The sequence below is a fragment of the Aulostomus chinensis genome, chromosome 6 (assembly GCF_037954235.1).
Source record: "Aulostomus chinensis isolate RoL2024-O1b breed Wild chromosome 6, RoL_Achi_v1.0, whole genome shotgun sequence".
Taxonomy (NCBI): Eukaryota; Metazoa; Chordata; class Actinopteri; order Syngnathiformes; family Aulostomidae; genus Aulostomus; species Aulostomus chinensis.
In genome coordinates this window covers 31,479,041-31,506,801 of record NC_141325.1, presented here as the reverse complement: position 1 = coordinate 31,506,801, position 27,761 = coordinate 31,479,041, and the positions used below count along the sequence as shown (strand labels likewise).

At 47.2% G+C, this 27,761-nt stretch overlaps 2 protein-coding genes across 6 annotated transcripts in view; both read right to left on the bottom strand.

Moving 5' to 3' along the window:
• Nucleotides 1–17,589, bottom strand: part of gcn1 (GCN1 activator of EIF2AK4) — a 28,906-nt gene extending 11,317 nt beyond the window's left edge. The window contains exons 1-33 of the mRNA XM_086207590.1: nt 17,527–17,589; nt 16,787–16,889; nt 16,627–16,690; nt 16,415–16,546; nt 16,056–16,164; nt 15,862–15,960; nt 14,331–14,465; nt 14,059–14,236; nt 13,428–13,502; nt 13,179–13,307; nt 13,039–13,089; nt 12,850–12,948; nt 12,574–12,747; nt 12,321–12,473; nt 12,130–12,222; nt 11,723–11,798; nt 9,852–10,011; nt 9,568–9,757; nt 9,362–9,486; nt 9,002–9,180; nt 8,830–8,923; nt 8,639–8,752; nt 8,362–8,560; nt 8,137–8,289; nt 7,164–7,342; nt 6,970–7,050; nt 6,586–6,729; nt 5,177–5,301; nt 4,780–4,969; nt 3,764–3,834; nt 2,736–2,901; nt 2,451–2,645; nt 2,057–2,303 (exon numbers count right to left, since the gene is read on the bottom strand). Coding sequence (XP_086063716.1) covers nt 2,057–2,303; nt 2,451–2,645; nt 2,736–2,901; nt 3,764–3,834; nt 4,780–4,969; nt 5,177–5,301; nt 6,586–6,729; nt 6,970–7,050; nt 7,164–7,342; nt 8,137–8,289; nt 8,362–8,560; nt 8,639–8,752; nt 8,830–8,923; nt 9,002–9,180; nt 9,362–9,486; nt 9,568–9,757; nt 9,852–10,011; nt 11,723–11,798; nt 12,130–12,222; nt 12,321–12,473; nt 12,574–12,747; nt 12,850–12,948; nt 13,039–13,089; nt 13,179–13,307; nt 13,428–13,502; nt 14,059–14,236; nt 14,331–14,465; nt 15,862–15,960; nt 16,056–16,164; nt 16,415–16,546; nt 16,627–16,690; nt 16,787–16,889; nt 17,527–17,544 — 4,300 coding nt within the window. The 5' untranslated portion in view covers nt 17,545–17,589. The remainder of the gene's footprint in view (nt 1–2,056; nt 2,304–2,450; nt 2,646–2,735; nt 2,902–3,763; nt 3,835–4,779; nt 4,970–5,176; nt 5,302–6,585; nt 6,730–6,969; nt 7,051–7,163; nt 7,343–8,136; nt 8,290–8,361; nt 8,561–8,638; nt 8,753–8,829; nt 8,924–9,001; nt 9,181–9,361; nt 9,487–9,567; nt 9,758–9,851; nt 10,012–11,722; nt 11,799–12,129; nt 12,223–12,320; nt 12,474–12,573; nt 12,748–12,849; nt 12,949–13,038; nt 13,090–13,178; nt 13,308–13,427; nt 13,503–14,058; nt 14,237–14,330; nt 14,466–15,861; nt 15,961–16,055; nt 16,165–16,414; nt 16,547–16,626; nt 16,691–16,786; nt 16,890–17,526) is intronic.
• Nucleotides 17,590–23,433: 5,844 nt separating this feature from the next.
• vamp5 (vesicle-associated membrane protein 5) lies at nt 23,434–27,403 on the bottom strand. Of its 5 annotated transcripts, none has more exons than XM_086205527.1 (4): nt 26,407–26,534; nt 26,205–26,309; nt 25,042–25,185; nt 23,434–24,338 (listed from the first exon to the last, which is right to left on the bottom strand). In XM_086205527.1, exons 2-4 carry the CDS (start codon nt 26,235–26,237, stop codon nt 24,195–24,197), a joined length of 321 nt encoding a protein of 106 aa, XP_086061653.1. In that variant the 5' UTR covers nt 26,238–26,309; nt 26,407–26,534; the 3' UTR covers nt 23,434–24,194. The 5 variants fall into 5 exon arrangements, with proteins under 5 accessions (XP_086061653.1, XP_086061652.1, XP_086061651.1 ...); XM_086205526.1 differs by having other exon boundaries at nt 26,205–26,329; nt 26,407–26,480; XM_086205525.1 differs by having other exon boundaries at nt 26,170–26,309; nt 26,407–26,455.
• Between the last annotated feature and the right edge of the window lie 358 nt (nt 27,404–27,761).

Genomic DNA, 27,761 nt, shown 5'->3' with positions numbered 1-27,761 from the left:
TGGACTGCTTCTCTGCATGGCTCCCTGTCAGATTCAGAGCAGAATTTAAAATTCTTCTTCTACCATCAAAGTCCTCAACAATCAGGCTCCTTCATCCCTGACAGAGCTCCTAGTCCCCTATGATCCAGCTAGAACCCTTCACTCCCAGGATGCAGGGTTCCTGCTGGTTCCTAGAGTTCTAACAGTAGAATGGAGCCAGAGCCTTCAGCTGTCAGGCTCCCCTCCAGTGGAACCGTCTCCCAGTTTCAGTCCAGGACCCAGACCCCCTCTCTAGGTTTAAGAGCAGACTTAAGACCTCCTTGTTGATCAGGCTTATAGTCAGGACTGCTTAGGCTGGCCCTTAGATCTGCTGCTATAGGCTCAGACTGCTGGGATCTCCCATGATGCACTGGGCTTCTCTCTCCTCCTCCTGTCCTCAGACGTGTTACTAACTCCTCTTCTTCTCCCCTCATCCCAGATCCTGGTGCTGCTGGAGGAGGCTCCAGACCTGAAGAGGCTCCAGCTGCCACCCGTAGCTCCACCTGCTCACGTCCCCGTCTGTCCATCAGTCTCTCCTCCTTTCTCTCTCTCTTTATCTCTGTCCCTCTCTTTCCTTCTGTCTCTCTGCCCTCCTCCATTCTCTGTCTTTTTCTCTGTCCATCAGTCTCTCCTCCTTTCTCTCTCTTCATCTCTGTCCCTCTCTTTCCTTCTGTCTCTCTGTCCTCCTCCATTCTGTCTTTTTCTCTGTCCATCACTCTCTCCTCCTCTCTCTTTATCTCTGTCCCTCTGTCTTCCTCCATTCTCTGTCTTTTTCTCTGTCCATCAGTCTCTCCTCCTTTCTCTCTCTTCATCTCTGTCCCTCTCTTTCCTTCTGTCTCTCTGTCCTCCTCCATTCTGTCTTTTTCTCTGTCCATCACTCTCTCCTCCTCTCTCTTTATCTCTGTCCCTCTGTCTTCCTCCATTCTCTGTCTTTGTCTCTGTCCATCAGTCTCTCCTCCTTTCTCTCTCTTTATCTCTGTCCCTCTCTTTCCTTCTGTCTCTCTGCCCTCCTCCATTCTCTGTCTTTTTCTCTGTCCATCAGTCTCTCCTCCTTTCTCTCTCTTCATCTCTGTCCCTCTCTTTCCTTCTGTCTCTCTGTCCTCCTCCATTCTGTCTTTTTCTCTGTCCATCACTCTCTCCTCCTCTCTCTTTATCTCTGTCTCTCTGTCTTCCTCCATTCTCTGTCTTTGTCTCTGTCCATCAGTCTCTCCTCCTTTCTCTCTCTTTAGCTCTGTCCCTCTCTTTCCTTCTGTCTCTCTGTCTGCCTCCATTCTCTGTCTTTGTCTCTGTCCATCAGTCTCTCCTCCTTTCTCTCTCTCTTTATCTGTCCCTCTCTTTCCTTCTGTCTCTGTCTTCCTCCATTCTCTGTCTTTGTCTCTGTCCATCAGTCTCTCCTCCTTTCTTTCCCTCTTCATCTCTGTCCCTCTCTTTCCATCTGTCTCTCTGTCCTCCTCCATTCTCTGTCTTTGTCTCTGTCCATCAGTCTCTCCTCCTTTCTCTCCCTCTTTATCTCTGTCCCTCTCTTTCCTTCTGTCTCTGTCTTCCTCCATTCTCTGTCTTTGTCTCTGTCCATCAGTCTCTCCTCCTTTCTCTCTCTCTTTATCTCTGCCCCTCTCTTTCCTTCTGTCTCTCTGTCTTCCTCCATTCTCTGTCTTTGTCTCTGTCCTGCTCTCCTGCTCTCTCTCCCTCCAACCGGTCAAAGCAGACGTCCGTCCACACTGATCCTGGATCTGCTCCACCTTCCTGCTGGTAAAGGAAGGTTCTGGTGGCTGCTGTTGCAGGATGTGCTGCTGATGGAGAATTGTTGGGTGGAGGTTCATTGAAGGAGGGAGGTGCTGGACCTGCTCTACTTGGACAGAGTCAGGACAGAACTTTGGTTGGGGTTTGGTGACACACTAATAAACCTGACTTGACTTGACTTGAATGATGGATGGATGGACATTCTTGTGCCAATGCTTCAAGTACCTGCAGATTGTGCCATCTGGTGATGGACAGTTGGTACAACACCCGGCAGACTGGTCTGATGATTGACACTCACCCTCCCTCCGTCTGAAGTTTTTCTTGTCCTGGATAGCGTCTGTCAGCGTGGTCATGATATCCTGTTGTTTCAGAGCCAGGATACCGAGGCCTTTAACCAGGCCGGCCAGACCGTATGCGGCCCCCTTCCTCTCGGCATACTTGTCACTCTCCAGCAGCAGCTGCAACAGGTTCCTGACAATCCCGGCAGCATCCTCCTTGATGGCTGGGACTAACGGTGGTAAACAGCCGGCCACTGACTCCTGGACCTACATGAAGAACCAGTACAAGCATTTCCCTGCTACATTTCCTTCACGTATAAAGATGCGGTTGAATAAACAGTCGCATGAAACTGAAACACTGGGATGCTCAAACTATATGGAGAGAAGTGGTGCAGAAGCACACGAGTTGCTCACCTGCTGAGACGGTGTTGAGAGTGCAGTGATCAGTTTGGCCACGATGGGTTTGACTTTGGGGTCATTTTTGTCCAGATGTTTAGCCAAGGAGCCCATTAGAATAACCACGCTCTGACGGACAGAGTCGTAGCTGGCGTCCTGGGGGGCGTTCTTCAGAAACTCTTCAAACACCGGGAGCAGTGAGCTCACATTGTCCTGTCACGTATGGTGCATGTCATAAATGCTGAGAGCATATCTGAAATGAATGTCTGTGGTTGGCGAATCGGAGAGGGCAGCAAACTGTACCTTTCCATGTGTGTTGAGAGCTGAGAGGGCAGCATCCAACATACAGCGCCGCACCTCAGCGTGGCGGTCATTCAGAGCATCAGGCACAAAGAAGAGGAAGAGAGGGGTCACCTGAGACTCATCCAGGTACTGGGACAGCTTGTTCAGGGCCAGAGCAATGCCACACCTGACCAAATAGTGTGGATGGACAAAGCAACTGAATAGCAACTCGTTTTATTTACATACTTTTAGAGCATCCAAGCTTCTAGTTCGCCTGTTTTAAGTGTGTTTACACTTCATGACAGTATCTGATATATTAACCACTGCAGTATGGCTCAATCAGCCAGCTGCAACCTGGGCTGAGATGATGTGAAATCTGTCTCCAAATAACTGAAGTGGCACCACAGTCGAACATCGTCTTCTCTCCTCCTGTTGAAAAGGGTTTCAACAGGAGGAGAGAAGACGAAACAGTGGAAGGTCAAGTACATTCAAGATTTTAAAACCATTACAAATACAACTTAAAACCTATTTCATATCCCCAAACATGTGTTCCTTAATTACTGTTCACAGCATCTACCTGCCTATTGACATGTTCTTGCATAAGCTTCCTTCGAATTTGTCACAATGGCTCAACCAACAATCAACAGAAGCAAATGAAACTTATTAGTTCAAGCTGCAGCCTTGAGTCGAGCTCTCCTATTCTGACCAGGCAGCAGTTTGCATCCATGTACTGGTTCCATGTTTTACTGTTGGTACACTCAGGTTCATGCAAACTTGTAAAAATAATACAAACGTCATAAATCAACCAATTCTTAAGACCTGTCTAAATCATATCAAAAATATTTTTTGGCCTAAAATGTAGTAATTTTAGACATCTAAAAAGTATCTAAGGACCCATGGAATCCCTGATGTAACTAATCCCCATGTTTCTGCCTGAATGCTGAAATTTAATGATAGGAATCTCTGCTGCCATCTTACCAGCATCCCAAACTGAACTGCTGTTTGTTTTAATCATTCAGAACTTAAACTGCAGCAAGTCCATCTCTTACCTGGCTTCCCATTGGTCAGGTGGAGCTTCAGAGATGACTCTGCCCAGGGCATCCAGGACAGGAGGCGGCCTCTAAACATACAACAGAGGAAAATGATTGTTTGGTTGGTCAACAAGGCTTTTCAACTTTTTCCATCTTTCTGGGATCCAAACCTATGGAAGAAGTTTTAACAGTACAAGTGCTCCAATAAGGACTTTTGAGGGCAACTGAAGACTACAAGGGTAATTTGAAGATTTAGATTCATCGTGCATCATTTTTCATATATTTTAATATTCTTACCTACACAGTATAAAAATTAAGAGACGGGAACAGCCAAATCAACAGAATCTACGCGAGTGAACAAAACCGAGCCTGCAAAACATGTCTGAGACACCACTGGTCGAACAGGTAGTTCTGCCGAGGCCAGAAATAAACAACATCATGGCTGAAAAGTCAACATACTCAAAACGTGGGACCAAGCCTTCAATGTCTAACGATGTGCGGTGCATTCAATGTCTTTCCTGCTTGAGGGACTTCGATCAAATTTAATAAATGTGTGTTATTTTTAACATGTAACTCAGAGCTTAACCTGCCAGCTGCCACCAGGATGTCATTTCATTGTGAAAACCTCCAACCTGCCTGACACCAAAACAAGGGTTCACTGGCATGTTCCTGCAGCGAGCTTCACGTGATCAAAATAGATGGCATAGAGGCAGAAACAGGCAGCAGTGAACATCACACTGTACACACTTTGTACAAGGCCAAGTCGGAGGTTGCGGATTGGTGTGATCAGAGACAATGTCTGTGGTGATGCTGCTTGTATAAGTAACACAAAGTTTCAGCCTTTGACAGTCACAAGCTGCAGGAGCACAAGACAAGTGAGTGACTGGCACAGGTCGGGTCAAGAAGCTCATGTTCAGAATTGACCCACATATTACTGTACATAACAGGTTGGGACCAGTACTTAGTTTTGCAGGTCCAGGAGGGGGCAGTTTTACAAAAATGGACCCATGCTGGGCTCCAGGACAGGCTCTTACATAAAGTTTCTGGTGGTACAGCTCAGTGAGTTGGGTGAGCACTGTGGCAGACTGGTCTCTGTACTGGGACACTGCACTGGAAAGAGCTTCAGCTGCAGCAGAGCGAACAGCCTCCTCATGGTAGGTGACATCACCAATCAAAATGGAGCAGAGCTCAGGGACCAGCTCCAGGCCCAGAGACTCCCAGAGCCTGAGGGGAATGGAGAAGTCCATAAATTAGCTTAACTCTGTACAAAATGCAGATACTTAACTGATAATATAATTCAAACTTCAATGAGATCATGGTGTGGTAGCACAGTGTAGAATAATTATGCAGGGACAAGTGGCTTATAATATGACACAGACACTGAGGAGGAAAAGATTCACAGAAAATCCAGACAAATCCTCAAATACATACTTCTCAGCTAAAGCTCGTCCCTCTTCCTCAACATCAAACCTGGCAACCCAAAGCCTGCGAAGCAAACTCAGTCCGCTCGGTTCTGTGCTGTCTGTCATGAGAGCGAACTCCATCTCCAACAAGCCCTGGACACCAAGGGTTAACAGTTAAACATGCAGCAGCTCATGGACATGCAGATCTGTTTCATTAACACAGAGCTGCCAAAAATCCTTGAACAGCAAAAGTGTCCTTGGTGATTGAAAATCTTGAAAATCTCCATGTCTATGATCCTTCTCTTCCAGATGTTAGCAAACACAGAACCAGTTACACACAGGGTTCCTACAAGTTTCAACAAGCCAAATTTAAGACCTTTTTTAAGACTTTTCGAATGAAAATTTAGACCCATTCGCGACACCATGATAGCTTTTGGTCATCAGTGGAATGGAGGGATGAGCTTCCCTCACACAAAGTGCTTGTTGTGGTGCTGAACCAAGTGGATCGATACATGAAAAAAGAATCTCCAATGACGCATGGCCGCACCGACCTATTTGAAAAAAGACAGATACAGAATTCTCAATTTCACTGTTTATTTTGGCATTGAGAAAAGAACGCGGCCACACTCCTTCCCTCCAGAGAAGGCAACTGGAGTAGGGGAGGGAACTGAAAAGTTAAAAATAATAATAATAATTTGAAAAAAGTGACAAATTAGTGTGTAAGAATTAGTGTGCATATCAGTGACATTTGTTGTATTGTGGTACCGGGAACCTGGGCAGCGGGAGTGGAGACCTGGTCGCTGGAGGAGGTCGAGGCATTGCAGCAGGTGCTGGGTCCGCTGGAGAGGTCAGATATGCGGCTCCATGCAGCCTCTTACTTGCGTCTCATGTTTACCGGGCGTCGCGTGCGACTCCAGGGCCTTCATCCCGAAAGTTCCCACTTGAACATTTTCTTTGCACAAAGTGCAGTGGGCTTCGTGCGGATTTCCGGTAACTCTTTTCAGCCAGCACTTAAATTCTTTTCTGTCCAGCCACAGATCCTTGAATCGGCCATCGCCCATTTTAGATACCCGGTCAGACTCACCGCGCATCCACCACATGCAACGTGCTCGACTTTCTGTGCAACACGGAACTCGGACCACACGAATGTGATACGCAGCGTTCGGATTTCTCATTTTATTGGTTCCACCTTGAATAATTTCTTGTTTACGTGGTTGAACTGATTTCATTGTCGGACACTCCTGCGGGACCATTTTTTTTAACACAATAGCTGTAACGTAACGTCAATTTAAGACTCGGCACCTCAATTTTAAGACCTACTACCAAAATGTAAAACTTCTTAAGGGCCTTAAATTTCGGATTGTTGAAATTTTAGACTTTTAAGACTTTTTAAGACTGCGCGGGAACCATGTATACATGAGGTGATTCAGAACCCACCCTGAGTGCAGCATCACGGACAGAGAAGCAGGGTGAGAGCAGGGCATTGAGCAGAACATCAATCTCTGGCTGTTCTGCTACAGTGCAGCCATCTCCGCCGCCGGCACTGGCACACAGCGCCGTCAGACACTGAGACGCCAACACCTGAGACACAGCACATCACAAGTGTCACTTCAAAGTGGTCATCACAGGCATTAGATGCTGTCTTCAGCTAAGACTAATACTCCCCCTTTTGTTCCTTTTTCTCAAGTTCAGTAACTGAAAATATCGAGCAGACTACATGCATGTACGCGTATATGAAATATCACTCCCTACTATTCATGATGGCTTCTGGGAAATAAATCCTTTGGAGATGACCAAACTCATGATTGATGAAGCTGTTACCTGGAGCCTCGGCGTGGCGGTGGAAATGACTCTGGTCAGCAGCAGCAGCATGTTGACTCGTGGGAGCAGTTCAGGGCCATTCTGAGACAAAAACAACAGTTCATAAAACTGTTGACACCACCAAATAAGATGAATACTTCTCATGTGCCAAATGCTCTCTGTCAGTTCACGATAAGGTTGGTGTTGGTGTCTACCTCATCAATGACAACATTGTCAAATGTGTCTGCCCGAAGCTGACAGTGTTCATTGATGATTTGCAGCGACCGCGTCATCAGGCCCTCCATCTCCTCACTGCTGCCTGATGAGTCCCTGAGGGTGGCATTGAGAAGAGGAAAGCAGAAGGAGAACGCCGGGGCAGAAAGTGGAGCCAAGTCTGGGAAAAACAAGATACTGAATCATCCAGACGCAAGCAGAATCCCAGAACTAAGTCACAAGTCTTTTTCTTCTTTTGTATACTCTATTTTTTTATTTGTATTCAGCTTACCTAATGGAAGCGTTTATCACTTATCAGACAGCCCACCTGTCTCACCTGTTTGAGGTTTGGTTCCTGCTCAGAGTGCAATATTTGATGCTTGATAAAATCACATCAAAATATGTCTAATAAGCAACATATCTGTCTGTTTCCATACTTCAAACATTCTTTCACCTACATTGGGAGTGGAGTCTGAACACGTTAAACCTATAGGCCAACGTTTCTGTCTCCTGGCAGCTGTTTGTGTGTTTGGGTCAGAGGCTCCAGCCTGCCTCACTCCATTGTTGGATTGTTTTGAGTGTCATACAACCCCTGTGAATTGACTCATTTCACTGGAAGATTTTGGTCTAATGAGCACAGTAACATTTGGACAGTCCAGCAGAGAAGCACATCCAAGCTAGCAGAGGGCTAAGTAGCCATCTTGGCCAGCACAAATCTCCCTCCCCACTGGATGTTGCCACAGACAAAAACTTGTGAAACAGATTTAGGGGGTTCTACCTGCCGGCAATTAGTTTAACGAGCATTGTGTGACCTCATTTGGGCTAGAATGTAAGGGACGTTCATTTACATGGAAATGCGATGCTCTAAAACAACAACTTAAACACAAGAACACTCATTAGCAAGAAATCCCACTCTTTCTAAATACAGATGAGCTTGGTGAAAGTGTGGTGGATGTGATCAGCAACTGTCCTCACCACTGGTCTTGCTGTCTCTCTGAGGGACGGTGTAGCTGTGCAGCAACTGAATGGTGCGAGTGGTGGCAGCATGCAGATCCTCCTGTTCCCAGGCCTTGTCCAGATCACACTCTGGCTTCAGCAACCGTAAAGTCACGTGTCCAACAAGCACAGCTGGAGGAAAACAAACAAAACAGTAAGGAGAGCAGGTGGGGAAAAGCAGAGTTCATGGTTTGGTTCAGGTACCAAGATAGTTGAGGTGCTGGGGTAGAAGACACACTCCCATGTCCAAGAAGACCCTCTGGATGCGTGGCGCAGCCAGAGGGGACTGCAGCAGGGGCATGAGGACATGGAGGACTGCTGGCAGCTCCTTGGTGATCTGACGGGGTCTCTCTATCAGAGCAGCTTCAAGAAGACCCACCACACTCTGCAGCTCCATGTCCAGCTGGGGACAGCCAAAGCTACATCAACTACAAGAATGTATTCAGTCACACTTTCAGAGAGACCTACTTTGCCTTCATACCCCCTGTAGTCTCTTGCGAATAGAGGCCTCCTTTTCTAGCTGCACTTGCATCATTTCCTTCTGTTTGGTGGTAAGCTGCACCTCATCCTTAATGCCTTTCTTCCTCTTGAGCTCCTATGAGATCATACCACACACTGAAAACACGATCCAAAGAGTTACACCGAAAAATGATGGTGTCTGCATGTCTTCACCTCCTGCAGCTCCAGTTCAATGATTTGTTCCTTGTAGGAGTAGGCCTTGTTCTCTCTCTTCATGTTGGCTTTCTTGGTGCTTTCCTTCTGGGCGCTTGAGCAAGTGCAGCATAGATCAGTGCTAATTCAATACTCGCGAGTTCACAAGTCTAGAAGAGGAGAGCCGAGTTACCTCTGAATAATGGAGGTGTCATACAGTTCTCCCTCAGGTGTCAGCATGATGGCGTACTCCTCCCTGGTGACATGAAGAAGGGCAGGCTGGGAAAAACCCTTGCTGACATGACTGATAACCCGCGGCAACAGCTTGTCAGGGGAGAGACCAGAGAGGGCACCGACAGCATTCTTCACCGCCTGGGAGGGAAAACATGACCACAGAACTTCTTAGTATCAAAACCTTCACTGAGGATGAACAATCCCAACTTCCTCGAGATACTTGCTGGAATGTCTGGATATGTATGAAACAGCCGTGGTTTTCCGTGAGCAATATGTCTTCATGATTAAAAAGCAGTAAACAGAGGTGAGTTTGCCACACCTGGTTGTCAGCATTGACCTCTAGTAGATGAGGTAGAATTGCCTCCAAATTCTTCTCTATGAATTCTTTTGCTTTTATGTTCATGGAGGAAAGCAGAATTGACCAGAGACCACGCCGAGCTGCAACTGAGAAACATGGATGAGATGTAAAACTGTCAACAAGAGTCAACATGACCACAGTCAACAAGAAACAACTCACTCTCCTACCAACAGATGGATGATGGGCAACTATGAGGATCTCCATGGCCAAGTTCTCAGACTCAGTGGGGTCACCCCATTGGTTGGCAGAGGCACAGATGACACAGAGGGCATCCAGCAGGACCCGCGGAGGAACGTAGCTACGACCCAGCTCCGTCAGCTCTCCTGACTCTGAAACCAGTACATCCTGGGCCAAAACCTGACAACAGACACAACTGAATGTCACACAGAGAAAACGTTCACATTAATGGCCAATGTAGCTCATTGTGTTGAAAAGCTGCGGTGGACTGTACTTGGTGTTTGTTGATGACTGCTCGGAGTTCTCCAAGGAGGCCGTGGGCCAGGCTGGAACCCCCCAGAGAGGACAGCAGCTTTCTGACTGTCTGTTGGGCCCGTTTCCTCACGCGCCAGCTCCGAGACAACAGGACTGCCACCATGGCGTGGTGATACATTCTACCGCAAAAAATGAAAATGTACCAGTGGTGAAAGCTCTGCAGCATCAGGGACGAAAAGACAAGTCTGACAAAAGCTTTTTTTTTTTCTTCCATTTAAAATATTCAATTCCCAGGCCTCAGTCATAGTACAAGGTTGATGGATCAATCATTTATAATAATCTGGTGACAGCACACTGCAGGACTTTCATCCAAAATGAGTATGTGGACCTGAGGCGGCGTGGCTCAGGGGTAGAGTGGCCGTCTAGCAACCAAAGGGTAGCTGGTTCGATCCCCGACCCCGGTGACCATGTCAAAGTGTCCTTGAGCAAGATACTGAACCCATAATTGCTCCTGATGAGCAGGTTGGCGCCTTGCATGGCAGCTCCACCATCAGTGAGTGAGTGTGTGTGTGAACGGGTGAATGAGACGACACTGTAAAGCGCTTGGAGTGCCGCTAAGGTAGAAAAGTGCTGAATAAACTGAGTCCAATTACTATTTTACCACTTACCTGTGTGAAGGATTCTAATCTTGTATTGACAGTCAACCCTGATGGGAAACTAGAAACTGCATTGCAGTTTTATGCTGCCTGTCAGAGTGACCTTGACCTTAGATCACCAAAGTCTTTCAGGTCAGTCTGAGGTGCAACTGGCCAACTGAGTCAAATGAAGGAAATTCCCTCAAATCGCCCCCTAAATAATTGCGTTAACAAGGAGGCAGATATTTCCGACCAGCGAGATGACATTGACCAGGACCAAAAAAACATCTTCAGTTCATCTTTGAGCGCGATTGAACATTTGTGCCAAGTTGAACAATGTTCCTGCTGGACATTCCTGAGAGAGTGCGTGAATGAGAAACTATTTTTGAGAACTTAAAAGGCAAAATACAATTTTGGGTGAAGTATTGCTTTAAAAATACAGCAACATTCATGATTGTCAGTATCTATTGTAAACTACGTTAAGAGTTAGCAAAACTACCCAGTGTGACGGTACCCTCACCCTGGATGATATATCATTTCAGCCAAAAATGGTCCGAGAGCGTCCTGCAATATCCAGATGTGCAAATACTGTGGAAGAGTCAACAAACCTAGAAAACCACAAGCGGCTGCCGTGTCTGTCAGAGCAAGTTACTGTGTGGTGGATCGTGCTGAACAAAGACCTAAGTAGGTCTGGATTTTACATGAAGGAGCAGACCAACAAGTCCACAATGTGGTGTAACAGTCACTGCATGTACCCACCAGGTGGTGCTCACGCACTCAGTACATTATGTTGCTCTTCTTTTGGAACACAGCCCAGTGCAATATTGCTGTCAGTCCTATGAAGTCTGTCACATCAGTACTTCCTGTGACTACCAGGTGGCGCTATGACTGAGGGACAACACTGACCTCTTGATGTCTTAACCTGACAGCAGCCAAACAACCATGTTGGGGGAGGTCTAACTGTTTCTTTTTATCATGGCAGGTCATCCTATTTCGCTGGGCAGCTACGACCAGAGTGTGATGCCTCCAACTTATCTTTGCAGTTCAACAAGGCTGAGGGGTCCAGTTCACACTGTATTCAGAAAAAGACCCCAGGAGGGGTTCGGCACACACCATCCCCTAGAAATGGCCAAAAATCTTACGCATCAATCAAAATGGCGTAAAGTCCAATGGCGTATTTTTGGAGGACTTTTGTTACACGAGTATTCAACAGGGCCTTGCATAGGCTGGTGCTCGGGCGTAGAGACAAACTCACGGTGATTTGTTGGAGTTCAGTCTATGGCCATGGTCCAAAAAGAGCCTTTCACAGAGGAGGAGCACTGTGACGTGAGCTAAAGACAAAAAAAGAGGTTATGTCACACTTTGAATTCACTCATGAGTGCTTAAGCTGCTCACTTCATTTTTTTTTTTATTTTGCTCCATGGTGGAATCATAAATCACAGTTGTCTTACACTCTCATTCACACGTCCAATTCCTCCATGTGCAAAAACGAGCAGGAAGAGGACACAATTTTATAATACCTGCCCCCCATTCATGAAAAAATAAATATAAATTTGATGATCGGCCAGATTTGCTCATAATAGTTCAAACAATTCCCTAAGAAAAAACCATGAGCAATTATACGACGATAAACTTCTGTTGATAGTAAACACGCTGACTCACTTTCATCGTTGGCCTGGAAGAGGAACTTCTCTGTAGCGAATAATGGCTTCTTCTCATCTAACACCAAGTTCCAAAAACTGGAGAATTTAGCCTCTGAGGAGACAAATGAATCCTCGTCAATCCAAATCCAGCTGCAGATGATTCTCCAGCAGGTTTATAAAGACGAAGTGGTTAGGTATTGTGAGTCTCACCTGTCATTGTATCCAGCAGAGCCAGTCGACTCAAAAGAACAGAGGCTGCCACACCTTCAGCAAGCAGAGCATGCTGGGAACTTTGTGCCGCAGCCTTCTCCACTGTTTGGAGAAGCAGAGGCATGAGGTCTGAGGCCTGGGCCAGCGTGTCACCTGAAATGCGTTGATGAAAGCAGGATTAAGGTAGGTCCATTGGTCCCAAAGAGGGGTTTCAGCAGAACGTTCACTGTGACTCTCCAGGTAGTGGACGAACCTCTGAAGGCCCCGAGCATGACCTGAAAGTAAGCGTGGCGAACCAGAGAGGTGGATGTCTTCAGGGTGAAGGCTTTCTTCAGCCAATCCACAAGAGCAACGGGAACTTCTACTGTGAGACGACCACTCCACTGGGAGAGGACGGACACCGCATGAACCAACGTGCCCTCGTGAACTGAAAATAAAATGGCAAAAGAAAGGCTAGCATGACTTTAAAACTTTCACTCTGGGCTCATCTAATAGCCACCAGACAGAAAGGCGACAGGAGCCACCTGACCTTCTTGCTGTAAATAAGGGATGAACATCAGCGAGACAGCAGAGCTGAGAGTCTGGCTGGAGGTTCCTGACACAGCATGATGACTGCAACTGGCAATCCCTGCAATAAGAGCACAGCCGGGTCTCACAGGATCCACCTGCAATATATATCACAACTAACTTCTGTGGAAACAATGGTGGCCTCTCTTACCTGACAACACACTCATCTTCTGGGCAACAACTGCGAGCTTCCCCTCAGAGCCTGAAACAGTCAACATGATGTTGTCACCAATTGGAATATTTCAGCCATCAGATGTCATTCCATGATTCAGTAACAATTCAATATTTGACCTCCTAGGATCTTGAAAAGGTGAGTGACCATGTCCTGCACAGCACTGGGGTCACTGCACTGCTGGGCCAAGTTCTGCATGGCCTGGACCGCCTCCTCCGTTACCTGGGTGTTGTTGGCCTTCAGCTGGCCTGAAACACACCAGTGAGCTTCATTAAGTTTCATTACATTTCATGAGGGAAATCACACCTTTGTGACAGTTGAGTGGTAACAAAAATGTACTGCTAACTGAACATGAACTTGATCCTTACTTGCTATGGCCTTCCCGATGTCCATGGCATACTGGCTCAGATCCAGAGTGACGGCAGACAGCAGGCAGGAAACAGCTGGGAGACAAGAGATCAGGGCCCGAGAATGAAGCAGGGCAATGGTTGGCAACAGGAGGTTCCCTCCAAGAACTTGGCAAGCAGCTGCCATGTCGTGACTAGAAATATTTCTCTGCCATTGATTTGAACTGACAGTGAAGTTAATTCTTTCAACTCGATGCGTTGCTCTGTAAGTTGTTTTTATTTTGTTGGTATGAGACTTCTGAGTCGTCTTTCTCTTTGTGAAACTGGCGTGAAAACAAAACCATCTCTTTACCTCGTTGGATTAAACTCAGACTGTAGACGACTCACACGCTGAACAACCTGAACCGTTCGCATTCCCATACACAGTGTATATGATACTTTTTTATTACTGATTGATGGGTTTTTTTTGGTTTTAAACTCCTTGGCTTCCATTTTGACAGTATTGTAGCAATGACAGTTCAATGCGCAGCCCAAATGTGACCACATGTATCTCAACTGTCACTCATTCCCTTGGGTGAAGAAAATGATGGTGCCCCAACTGTAATATCGATGACCCGTTAGAGCCCAGCATCAGAAATGAAGAGCTTCTCACTCTGCATGGCATTCTCAGGACTGCGGAGCATGGTCTTCTGCAGGGCCGGCAGCACAAGCTCCTTGAACTCAGGGTGGGAGACGTGACGTAGTAGTGCGGCACTTCTGTCCAAAAGGTGCTGTTGTGGTTTGGTTTTGTTCATGAGGACTGACTTTACATACAGGTCCAACAGGGCACGCTGAAAACCAGCAGACACATTCCAGTTTGTCTGATTTAGGCACAAAAGACATTTACTGTCATATCACACAGGACGTAAACTTTTATTACTTCACCTGATGCTTTGCCATCGTGGCTTTGTCTTTCTGAATGGTACAAAAGTCTAAACACACCCCTGCCATGGCCATAGTGGTGGGGCTCTGGTCCAGACTCAGCAGAGTGCTGATATACTGGTCTACTAGTCCAGGGTTCTGGTGAGGAAAAGGACATATCAGAACTTTCCAACTGCTGTGTCTATGGGCGCATTTCCACTGCTCACTTCAGCTCGGCTTGGGTCGGTTTGGCCCCGTTTCCACTGCCCCCGACACGGTACTAACCGTTACCATTTTGGTCCCTGTCCCTGGGGTTCCAAGTGAGCCAAGCGGGAACTAAAATGTGACGTAAACACATAGCGGGGCTCTGATTGGGTAACTCACCCGCTTACGTGGTCTACTTCCTATCATCCTGGCCTCGGTGGAATCCTGGTCATGGCTCGGTGAAGTCTCTCATTCTTTTCTTGGGTTCTGTTTCACTTTTAGTTTAAGCAAAAACCACTGACGAGCAGCAGGCATCACGCTGCCTCCATTGTTCTTGTGTCACACGCAAATTACGCCGGGGAACTCTCGGCCGGTGAGTCCACCCACGCTGACGTGGTACCAGTGCTAGTGGGAACGCGCCCGTACCGAGCCGACCAGAACCGAACCAAAGTGAGCCAGTGGAAACGTGCCCTATGTTACACATTTGGATCCAAGATGAGCGGTCAGTGCCAGATTATTGAAGCAGTGCAGCAGTTTAATCTGTGACATTGTAGACATGTGAGGTTCCAGGCAGACTAACAAGAGTTCCTAGCAGACTTAAAGAGACTTTAACATATTAGAATTTTAGTCCAGTAGTTTTCAAACATTTCTTAACCAAGTACCACCTCAGAAAAAAATTTGCTCTCCAAAAGCAAAACTACAGTAGCATAGTGAGTCTTTAGCTCCAGCAGGGGGCCAACATGGTCCCTCAAATGAGCCACACTGGCTGGATAGAGTCAGTGAGGGAGGGGCCACGCATCAGCCAATCAGAAGAAGGCATGAAACACACCTGCTGGAATATATTGATGAACCTGAGCTAATTTAACAGGCTGCCAAAATGAAAAGATCCACTTGGTACCGATTACTGATCAATGTACTGATGTGACACTGACTTATCTTATAAATATACTGCACTGTAGCATTTGTTGCTAACATTAGCAGCAGCAGATGCAGTAGACGCTCGGGCTTTATGAATGAACATGACGACATAGCAGACACAAAAATATCACAAGAAAGATCAAAATTATTGGGAATTACCATTCACTTCATGTGTTTTCATTCAAAACTCTTTACTGTCTTTATTGTGTTTTTGATTTTGAAATATTAAAAAAAAAAAAAAACACTTCTGGGACTCCTCAGTGTACCACTTGAAGGAGTTCACTTCCACGACTTATACTACTTCCACTACTACAGTTTTCTAATCACTGCCTTTGTGGAACCAAAAAGCACTTCAGTCTATTAAACTGGACCCTTCTTATATGACAAGATCAGTATGTACGTTCTGTAGCCATGTGATGTACGTCTCACTCACTTGCTCACAAAGGTGAGTGAGATTCTTGACGGTTGATTTCTGCGCTGTGGATTTGGCTCCACCCACCACCTCAGCCACGAGAAGGCTTTGAACCTCCACCTAAACAAATAGGCAGCATTTTAAATACTAACTCTGGCCAAGTGTGTGACATTTATACATCCCCGTGATGTTTCAGTTGAAAGTCTTTCACTGACCATCTTCCTCCAGATTGGACCGTCTCTTTTCTCCGGGACAGAAAACACTCGAGAGACCAGAAGGCAGGTCCAAGACAAGCCGATAAAGGCAGCAGAGCCGGAACTTTTACTGAAATAATCCAGACAAGGACAAGAGTGAAGAGACAACCAGTATACAATCAACATGTCTGTAATATATCTGTTAAAACGTTATTAAACCATTCATCTTTTAAAATCAGCAAACAGGTGTGCTGACGGCAGTACATCGGCGCATCCCTTCTTCTTTGCTGGTTTTTGAATCTCTAAATATGCTGTCTGGTGAGGACATTCACTGAGCACTGGAGAGATGGAGATGTGCTATAAGAGCATCAGGGTCTTACGCAGGCGCTCCCACTTTACTGATGACTCCACTGCTGAGAAGACAATGGAGGAGGCCGGTGACCAGGATATCAGGCTGACTGTCCACCAGCTGGCCGATGACAGCGAGGAGCTCTCGGCGGGATGCAGCATCCCTGTCAAACACACAAACACACATGAGACATCGTGGGAGTATTTCTATGTCGCGTGATGAAGCCCTCCCAGACACACCTACCGGTATCTGTGAAGAGTCAGACACAGGAGTTTGCACAACCCTTTGATGGCCGGCTCTGGTAACTCTAGGGACAGATTGATACAAGCATTGCTCGTCACTGATCACGTTTTCCAAACTGAAATTTTCATGCGCAGAAAAGTACACAAACCAAGTCTCTCACCTTTGCTCCGTATACACTGTTGCAGCTCTCCGAAAATCTGTTTGCGCTCTTTAACGCTGGCTGTTGTCACTTTTAAGGCAAATTTCTTCAGTGTGTCTGAAACCTGCAGTAAAAGTAGCATTAAGTGGGATAACTGGTCTGCTGAGTCGGATGAGGTATATAACAGCACTGGGGTCAAGTTGTTTATTAATTCAATGTTTGTATCACGACAGGAACAAGGGATGATGGACAAGTGTGACTTTGGTGCCTGGGCTGAACCATTCTTGGGAGGAAATACAGGAAGGACTCCGAATAACAACTCTTCCATCAATCCAAGGCCCCTCACAGCCAGCACATTGAGATTTCTTAGCCTGCAGCAGTTACACGACCAGGAAAGCCCGGAGGGCGTGGCTTATCTCTCAGGGACCACTTAAGTTCCCGACTGTTAGTTAAAGCACACATCCGGTTGGTCAACAGGCTCCTGTATCAGATTCAGCCTCGAGTTTAGTTCTAACTGTGGTCATTCATCGACCGTCTTCCGGTGGCAGCTGCTTGTCGTGAGTTAGTAGGAGGCTGCGCGGCGCTAAGCTAGCAGCTCTCCGGCTAGCAGCTCTCCGGCTAGCAGCTGGTAGCTCGTCGCTGAGCGCCGAAACACAGAGACATATTTACAGCGACACGCGATGTACCAAAGATTTCGTTTCTCCACATCAGAAAAAGCGGTCAGTTAGCGGCTCGCGTGCTTCCAACACCAGCCCACAAACCTGCGTGTCCGCCGCCATGTTGCCGGTCTCCTTGCAGGAAGCAGTTGTTGATATCACTTCCGGGTGACAATCTGAATTCTGTCAGTGGCGGCTGGCACGGAGGTGTTTTTTTAATTATTCAATTATCATGCAAAAGAATACATGTACAAATACAAAGGGTAACAGACGAGACTCAGCAAAAAGAGAATAAGGGAAATAAAAGAGGAGAGAGAAAAAGAAAACAAGGGGTGTACAGAGCTGGGGGGTTCATTGAGTTTCAGTTCCTCTACTAACGTGTAGAATTTCATTGCACTTTTTTGGTCATAAATTTCAGAGATTAAAAATAAAGACAGAGTTCTTTATTAAAAACAAAGAAATTCAGTCTGGTGTTTGTGAATCTATTTTTATGGATGAAGAATTTACTGAGGATGAGGAGTGTGTTGACAGCCAGATCCTGGGATGGTTCCTTCAAAGATGCACCATTCAAACATTTTTTCTGTGATAACTTACAGAAGTTTGGGACTTTAGGAAAAAGCCGGTGGGTTAGGGTTAAGTCTGCATGTTCTCCCTGTTCCTGCTGGGTTCTCTCTGGTACTCCAGCTTCCTCCACAGTCCAAAGCCATCAAGAGGGACCAGGTTAATCCAGACTCTAAATTGACCGTAGGCGTGGCTGGGAGAGCCAATGGTTGTCTGTCTCTATGTGTTGGTCCTGCCATGGACTGGTGACCTGTCCAGGGGGAAGGCTGCTGGGATAGGCTCCACCCCCACCACCCTCAACAGAATAAGTGGTACAAAATGGAAAATGGATGGATGTATATTAACCTGTTCCACAGGTCACCAGTCCATGGCAGGGCCAACACAGAGAGACAGACAACCGTTGGCTCTAGGGTCAATTAAAAGCATCCAATTAGTCTCGTAGGTTTATTTCCCAAAAGAATGAACCTGCAGTTCCACATTGGGGTCTTCTGAGGGCTGAAGTTGTGTTTAGAGACCATTTTCCAGGAATGAAACACTTTTTGATGGAAGGCTGAGAATTTGATTGGCAGCTTTCTGAGATCAAAATCACATTCCAGGAGGAAATCAGTTCCCCCCAATTTAGTCCAATGCAGCGGCGCACAGCAGGAGAGCCGGAAATGACACCGCGCAGCTTGAAACAGGAAAACATCCTCTTTACCTGAGAGATTAGTTTCTGTCAGTAGTTCTGTTCTTTCTTTCACAAGAGTTAGACCAGAGTCGATCCACCCTGAGTTAGGTGAATCTACTCTGGTGCTCCACGTGCCTTTAGCACCATGATGACGGGTGTTCCCTCATTCAAGTCAAGTCAAGTCAGGTTTATTTGTGTGGCACCAAACCCCAACCAAAGTTCTCTCCTGACTCTGTCCAAGTAGAGCAGGTCCAGAACCTTCCTTTACCAGCAGGAAGGTGGAGCAGATCCAGGATCAGTGGGGACGGAGAGAGAGCAGGAGAGCAGGACAGAGACAAAGACAGAGAATGGAGGAAGACAGAGAGACAGAAGGAAAGAGAGGGACAGAGATAAAGAGAGAGAGACAGGAGGAGAGACTGATGGACAGAGACAAAGACAGAGAATGGAGGAAGACAGAGAGACAGAAGGAGAGAGAGGGACAGAGATAAAGAGAGACAGAGAATGGAGGAGAGACTGATGGACAGAGACAAAGACAGAGAATGGAGGAAGACAGAGAGACAGAAGGAGAGAGAGGGACAGAGATAAAGAGAGACAGAGAATGGAGGAGAGACTGATGGACAGAGACAAAGGCAGAGAATGGAGGAGGACAGAGAGACAGAAGGAAAGAGAGGGACGGAGATAAAGAGAGACAGAGAATGGAGGAGAGACTGATGGACAGAGACAAAGGCAGAGAATGGAGGAGGACAGAGAGACAGAAGGAAAGAGAGGGACGGAGATAAAGAGAGAGAGAAAGGAGGAGAGACTGATGGACAGAGACAAAGACAGAGAATGGAGGAGGACAGAGAGACAGAAGGAAAGAGAGGGACGGAGATAAAGAGAGAGAGAAAGGAGGAGAGACTGATGGACAGAGACAAAGACAGAGAATGGAGGAAGACAGAGAGACAGAAGGAGAGAGAGGGACAGAGATAAAGAGGGAGAGAAAGGAGGAGAGACTGATGGACAGAGACAAAGGCAGAGAATGGAGGAGGACAGAGAGACAGAAGGAAAGAGAGGGACGGAGATAAAGAGAGAGAGAAAGGAGGAGAGACTGATGGACAGAGACAAAGACAGAGAATGGAGGAGGACAGAGAGACAGAAGGAAAGAGAGGGACGGAGATAAAGAGAGAGAGAAAGGAGGAGAGACTGATGGACAGAGACAAAGACAGAGAATGGAGGAAGACAGAGAGACAGAAGGAGAGAGAGGGACAGAGATAAAGAGGGAGAGAAAGGAGGAGAGACTGATGGACAGAGACAAAGACAGAGAATGGAGGAAGACAGAGAGACAGAAGGAAAGAGAGGGAGAGACAGGAGGAGAGACTGATGGACAGAGACAAAGACAGAGAATGGAGGAGGACAGAGAGACAGAAGGAAAGAGAGGGACAGAGATGAAGAGGGAAAGAAAGGAGGAGAGACTGATGGACAGAGACAAAGACAGAGAATGGAGGAGAGACCGATGGACAGAGACAAAGACAGAGAATGGAGGAAGACAGAGAGACAGAAGGAGAGAGAGGGACAGAGATAAAGAGAGAGAAAGGAGGAGAGACTGATGGACAGAGACAAAGAATGGAGGAAGACAGAGAGACAGAAGGAAAGAGAGGGACAGAGATAAAGAGAGAGAAAGGAGGAGAGACTGATGGACAGAGACAAAGACAGAGAATGGAGGAAGACAGAGAGACAGAAGGAAAGAGAGGGACAGAGATAAAGAGAGAGAAAGGAGGAGAGACTGATGGACAGAGACAAAGACAAAGAATGGAGGAAGACAGAGAAACAGAAGGAAAGAGAGGCACAGAGATAAAGAGAGAGAGAAAGGAGGAGAGTCTGATGGACAGAAACAAAGACAGAGAATGGAGGAAGACAGAGACAGAAGGAAAGAGAGGGACAGAGATAAAGAGAGAGAGAAAGGAGGAGAGACTGATGGACAGAGACAAAGACAGAGAATGGAGGAAGACAGAGAGACAGAAGGAAAGAGAGGGACAGAGATAAAGAGAGAGAAAGGAGGAGAGACTGATGGACAGAGACAAAGACAGAGAATGGAGGAAGACAGAGAGACAGAAGGAAAGAGAGGGACAGAGATAAAGAGAGAGAAAGGAGGAGAGACTGATGGACAGAGACAAAGACAGAGAATGGAGGAAGACAGAGAGACAGAAGGAAAGAGAGGGACAGAGATAAAGAGAGAGAAAGGAGGAGAGACTGATGGACAGACAGGGACGTGAGCAGGTGGAGCTACGGGTGGCAGCTGGAGCCTCTTCAGGTCTGGAGCCTCCTCCAGCAGCACCAGGATCTGGGATGAGGGGAGAAGAAGAGGAGTCAGTAACACGTCTGAGGACAGGAGGAGGAGAGAGAAGCCCAGTGCATCATGGGAGATCCCAGCAGTCTGAGCCTATAGCAGCAGATCTAAGGGCCAGCCTAAGCAGTCCTGACTATAAGCCTGATCAACAAGGAGGTCTTAAGTCTGCTCTTAAACCTAGAGAGGGGGTCTGGGTCCTGGACTGAAACTGGGAGATGGTTCCACAGGAGGGGAGCCTGATAGCTGAAGGCTCTGGCTCCATTCTACTGCTAGAACTCTAGGAACCAGCAGGAACCCTGCATCCTGGGAGTGAAGGGTTCTAGCTGGATCATAGGGGACTAGGAGCTCTGTCAGGGATGAAGGAGCCTGACTGTTGAGGACTTTGATGGTAGAAGAAGAATTTTAAATTCTGTTCTGAATCTGACAGGGAGCCATGCAGAGAAGCAGTCCAGGAGAGACCTGGTCTCTGCTACCAGTTCTAGTCAACACGCAGCAGCGTTCTGGACCAGCTGGAGAGTCTTTAGGGACTTATTAGTCCAGCCTGGGAGGAGGGAGGTGCAGTAATCCAGCCTGGAAGTGACAAAAGCAGGGACTAGTTTTTCTGCGTCTTCTTGAGCCAGGATGTGTCTGATCTTAGCGATGTTACGTAGATGGAAGAAGGCGTCCTGGAGGTTTGTTGAATGTGGGAGTTGAAGGGTCCTGGTCAAAGAGAACTGCTAGGTTCCTACGGTGGTGCTGGGGGCCAGGGTGGTGCCATCCAGGGTACCTGTCTCATCAGGTCAGGTAGTCCTCAGGTGTTTGGGCCCAGCACAAGAACTTCAGTTTATCAGAGTTTAATAAAGGAAATGATGGTCCTCCGTGCTTCCTGTCCTTCAGACAGGCCTCCAGTTCAGTCAGCTGGTTTGTTCCATGTGGATCATTGATGAGTCCAGAGTGTCGTCTGCATAGCAGTGAACATTCATGGAGAGTTTCCTGCTAGTGGAGGGGGAACAGTACGGAAGACCGGTTGGGTCAATGTGCAGTGTGACCGGCCAGCAGGAGGTCACCTGCATCAATATGGCGGAGGGGCACCTCAAATCTGAGGAAACACAGCTGGGCTGATGGGTTGATTAAAACTAGACTTGATTTCTGCTTGATATCGGATCTTAGAACTGAGCTTCAACCTAATATTACAATTTCAGCTGCACCTCTAACAGATCACATGATCTAACTCACCTTCACATCCTCAAACACACGTCTTAAAAAAGGTCATTGGAGGTTTAATTCAAATTTACTTAAAACTGAAACCTCTTTTCAAGAAATTATTGATGTGATAAAGGGTATATTTACAGATGATCACATTGAAACATACAGAGAAAAATAGATTTTAAAATAAAATTGTGCTGTGTTTTTATTTCAAAGAGAAAAGCAGTAAGTAGCAAAAGTAAGAAAAAGGAGCTGGAAATCATGGAGTAAACCAACGGCCAAGAAAGCCTCTTTAAATGAGGGTGGCAGACAAAACCTTTTACTTTTGCAATCTTAGATCGGATTTACTTTTGTAAAGCCAGAGGAGCACAGAGTGACATGGACAGAAGGAGGAGAGAGGAGCTCATATTTGGGACCCGAGAACTATTTGGATTCAGAGTTGACTTCATTGATGGGATGCAACTTATTTGCAGAGACACAAACGGTCCCGTTATGTTAGCACAAAGTACTCGCCCAGGATTCTCAGCAAGTGAAGGCATTAAACAGGGAGGCCTCAGCTCCCCTTTACTTTAAAAAAATAATTTGTTGAGATCACTTTAGAGAAGTCAGAACAGCTTGTGGCTTCACATCCCAAATTGTATCCTTCATAAATTGGGGGGAACTGATTTCCTCCTGGAATGTGATTTTGATCTCAGAAAGCTGCCAATCAAATTCTCAGCCTTCCATCAAAAAGTGCTTCATTCCTGGAAAATGGTCTCTAAACACAACTTCAGCCCTCAGAAGACCCCCATGTGGAACCGCAGGTTCATTCTTTTGGGAAATAAACCTGTTTTTTTAATCAAACTGGTTAGAGAAAGGGATCTGGTCAAGTGATGCACCTCTTAGATAATTCTGGAAATTTCTTGCCCTTTGAGATGTTCTCTTCTAGGAGAGAAAGGTGGACAGGGGGAGCCATGACTCCAGTAAGAGGAGGAGGTCAGGAATAAATGCAAGGATCTATGCAGCAAGCGGCCAACAGGGGTCACTCTCTCTCACACTGACAAACAACCACTTACTGCTTCTGTTTCATAGAGAAACTCTCCAAACAGAGACAGTCGGGACTCGAGACTCACACTCGCTTCTCCAGAGATGCCAAACACACAAAGACACTCTCTTGCCACGAATGACCTTTGAGACACCAAACTGATTTTGGAGGTCAAAAGTCACTGTGACTGGCACTTTTCTGAGGCGTGCAAGAGAAATTCTGTACGTCAAGTTTCAATGAAATGGACCATTAAAGTCACAGATTTATTCCACAGGGAAAAAAACTTGAAAACTCAATAAAACGCAAAGTCACCCAGCATTTTTTTACTCAAACAAATATTATGCACATCAACAACTTTGCACCTGTAAGGCACAGTGTAATAATACAGATAACAATGGGGATGTTTCATGTTTGACAGCAGACATTCTTAATCAGATGCATACATGCATTGGTGGAGATGTGATGTGGGCCAGGCAGAGAGCGAGTACTACTGCCCCCCCCCCCTTCCCTCACCAACTCCACATTGTTCAATTACCCTATTTCAAGCTGTCCTGGTCATTGCGCCACCCCCTTGACTGCTCTGGGGGGCTGTCAACAACCACCTGCCTCACCTGTAACATGAAGTCACTGGTTGCATCTGAGGAGGTTAGGAGGTTTGCCAAGAGGATGAAATGCATGGCAAGATCCCACTCCTCCCCCAGCACCTGGAGGAGGTGCCAGTGCAGCGACCAGGACACAAACCCTCACACCCCTACCAGACATGATAATGCTGTCTGGGAGACCCCTTAAGAGGGGTGGCCCCCATGTTGGTAGCCAACTTAAAAGACTGCTAGACACAGAGGTGACCTTCGAAGAGGAAGTGCAGCAGCGGAGCGATCAATGGTACCATATCACCTGAAGATGCATGAGGGTTCGTACACCCCATAAATATCTACACACACCAGTCCAGTTTTGTCCTTGACTGTCTTCAGTCCAAGTGCCTTACTTGGTCGTCATCAGTACGGGAGGAGCTAGCCAACGATGGCAAAGATGATGAGTCCGACCATGATGAGGGCCACTGCCACTCCGATGCCAATGAGCACCATTTTCATCCTCTTATTCTTCCATCGCTGAGTTTCTTTCACTTGGTTTGATTTCTTTTCAAAGGTTTTACTCTGAATAAAAACACAGAAACACGACATGTTACATGATGTCATATGATCATGTTGGCCATGATCAAAATCACCTGGGTCATCATGTCCAGAGACCAAACACCTAACCCCGCAGCACCTCAGGTGCCCTGCTGGCCTGATTTCCTGGTGCATGTTGAAATCAACACTAAGTAGATTTTATTGGGGGTTCTCATGTTCCTGGGAACACGTGCACCCTCACGGGTACACTGGAACTAACAATCACTGGGGTTCTAGTGAGGTGGTACTGCAAACAGCTGCCGTGGTCCTAGGAGGACAGTTGGTCCTCTGGTCCAGCCCAAATAATGATCAGTGGAGCTTTAAACCAAGACAGGGGAGCTGCCTCTGATCCTTGATTTCTTGAAGTGAATGTGAGGGGTCTGTCAGGGAAATCTGGCTCAGGGTGTGATGCAACAGGGCCAGTGGGGCGATGTGACCTTCTTGGTGACCCCTAACAAAAACTGGCCTCATGGCATATCCTGGACTAAACGTCATACCCAGGGAGACCAGCTCACTTCATTCATCTTGGGAAACAATAGGAAATACCTTTCTAAAAATACACCCATAAAACACAATCAGGATGTAAATTGTACATTTGCTTTCCGCTCCAGGTCCACCAACAGTGTATTTATACACAGAATATGACATTTCCTCCTTTGAGTCTCCCAATGCTGATATTCAACCACACCTTCTTCAGCAGCTCGTCGGCCCGGTCCTCCAGCTCACCCAGTCGACCAGCTCTCTCGTCCGCCTTGTTCAGGTTGTCCAGCATGATGCCCTTCACCTCCTCCACGTCCTCCTGGGCCTGCTGCAGGCGGCTCCTCCCATTCTCCTGTGCAGCAGCACAAAGCACAAAGTTACAGGACCTCACGGCCGGAACTTTGATCAGAGAATAAACGTTAGACTCAGGAATGAAAGATCGTGAACTACAAGCTTCAGGCACAGCATCTTTAACACGCAAGCTCACACACCCACATTCACACACACTCCCACATGCACGCATGGTCACACACTCGCACAAACATACTCTCTCATACTACTCTCGCTCCACCAGCGTGTACTGCGCTCCACCAGCGTGTACTGCGCTCCACCAGCGTGGAGGAAATCTGCTCTGGATCCCTGTCTTCCCTCTCAGACTCAGTTTTGGTTTCCACTACGTCAGCGCCCAGACCGGTTGGTTCGTTCATCTGGTGTTTGGGTGGGCAGATGAACGGGGGGTCTGACATCCACCCTGTCTGCTCTCTTGGCCGGTCTTTGGCTTCCACCTTACAAACATATAAACATCCGTGTCACTCCGTTCAAAACCAGTGGGTTCATCCCAGCTACTCCACTGCTCTCCACGTCTCCATCGGCTGAAGCTGGCCAGCGTCACCATTTCAACATCGTGACCATCATTTCACATTCAGCCTATTTGCATGTTTCATCAAATTCAAAGTGCTAATAACTGTCATTGTTGTCGGAGAGTCTGAGCTCAGCCGAGGCTTCCGCCACACGTCCACCTCAGCCCGGCAGCTCACGTCCCCACGAACTGTGGCACCAGTGCCCAGTGAACCCTTCACGCAGCAGTAGCGTGGGTGGTTCTTCGTAACAAGAATAAATTGAAGCAGTAAGCAAGTAGATTAACTAACTAACATCCATCGAGCACCCGACCAACCAGCACACACATCCTCGGAGCGAATGCACATTTCCAAAGGTGTGCACCTGGGGGGCGGAAGGGAGGACGAGCCCACTCAGGCCTTCAGGTCAGCTCGAGTTTGCTCTTCTGATTGATTGTTTTTCTGTTCTCTTGGATGATGTGTTCGACCTCCTCACACACCTCCATCAAAAGCTCTTGAGAAAAGTATGTTGTACATTTGGTCGCTGCCACGGTGCTCGTAACTGCATCACTGCCCGACCTCGGGTCCATCCACTAAGCTCAGCACGCTGGCGTCCTTCAGCCCGGATCAGCTGCTCGTCCTGGGAGGTCAGAATGGAAACTGAAACTCCATCAGACGGGAATCAGTGACGACACGAAAATCAGGGGGACATGTTTTTGCAGAGTGTGTCTGCTTACCTCTGGAAGCGTTAGGGCAGGGGTGTCAAACTGGTCCAGTCAGGGCCGGTGTGGCTGCAGGTTTTCATTCCAACCCAGCAAAAGCAACACCTGATTCTACTTAAATCAACTAAGCTGTGTCCTCACAGCTCATTTGTTGGATCAGGTGTTGCTTTTGCTGGGTTGGAATGAAAACCTGCAGCCACACCGGCCCTGACTGGACCAGTTTGGACACCCCTGCGTTAGGGGAAATGCACACCTACGCCCATTTATGGGCCCCACCAGCCTGTGACAGCATGTCCTCTCACCTCATACCCTTGCCTCCTTGTTGTGCTTTTATCTGATATTAATGCTCCTAGCGGGAAAAACAAGTTGAACTACCTTAACTGTCTGCTGTCATACTAAGAACATGTCAGCACCGACTCTGAAGAGACTGGAAAAAACATTCCTTTTCATTTGTGTACGTCATTCTTGTAATGATACACTCGGACTTCAGGAATGACGAGGTGTCCTAAAAGTTGAAGTTGGAACCTGCACTGGGGGGCCTGGCGGCTTCATCTCGCTGTTCCTTCACAACTGTGCTCGCGCTCGAGTCCAATCGAAAATGGAGGGCACGCGCTCGCAGAAACTTTATGTCGTAAGAAGTTACTCCGATTCGACTGGAAAGGGTTATTCTACCTGTCCTCTGGAACACAGACATGTAGACTGATAAGGACTCACCATCCTGTCTGTCCCGGTCTCTGCCTGCGACTGTCACCCGATCCGGACTGAAGACAACTTTAGAACCCGGAAACAGCGCACGCGAGCTTTAAGCTCTCTCCTCTGCAACTGGATTCTGGGTCTTTGCTGGTCTTCGGGAGCCTGAAGACCGAGACGCGGTCACTTCTTTGGTCTCACTTGTCCTCTGCTGCTCAGGTGCAATCACGAAAATCGGGAAACTTCACGTATACGAAAGTTGAACACGTGACCTACCGAACAGATCAACTGCCCTGACTAACGTTTGTTAGAGTAGTTATCAGAGTAATCGGATTACTGTTGTTGATACCGTGGGATGTTGACTGTTTTCAGCCAAAATGGGCTTTTGTTTCAAGTTGCTGACCGCATGTCAGATTCACGATTTCATCACACTGATGTAAATGTTGTAAGAACAGAGGAAAGATGCGATGCTGTAATGTCCAGGGGCACCTGAATGCACCATTAAAAGCTTTCATGCTCGTGACTCCTGAGCAGAATGTTTGCAGATCTCCAACAGGAGGATTCAGGCCTCGTCCAGCTGCACTTTACACACTGATTGCAGAACATTGCGTGCTGTGAAACCACTTAAGGGCTCTGTGGGATCTGCTGGTCCCCGTATGAGAGCTGAATCAGGAACTCAG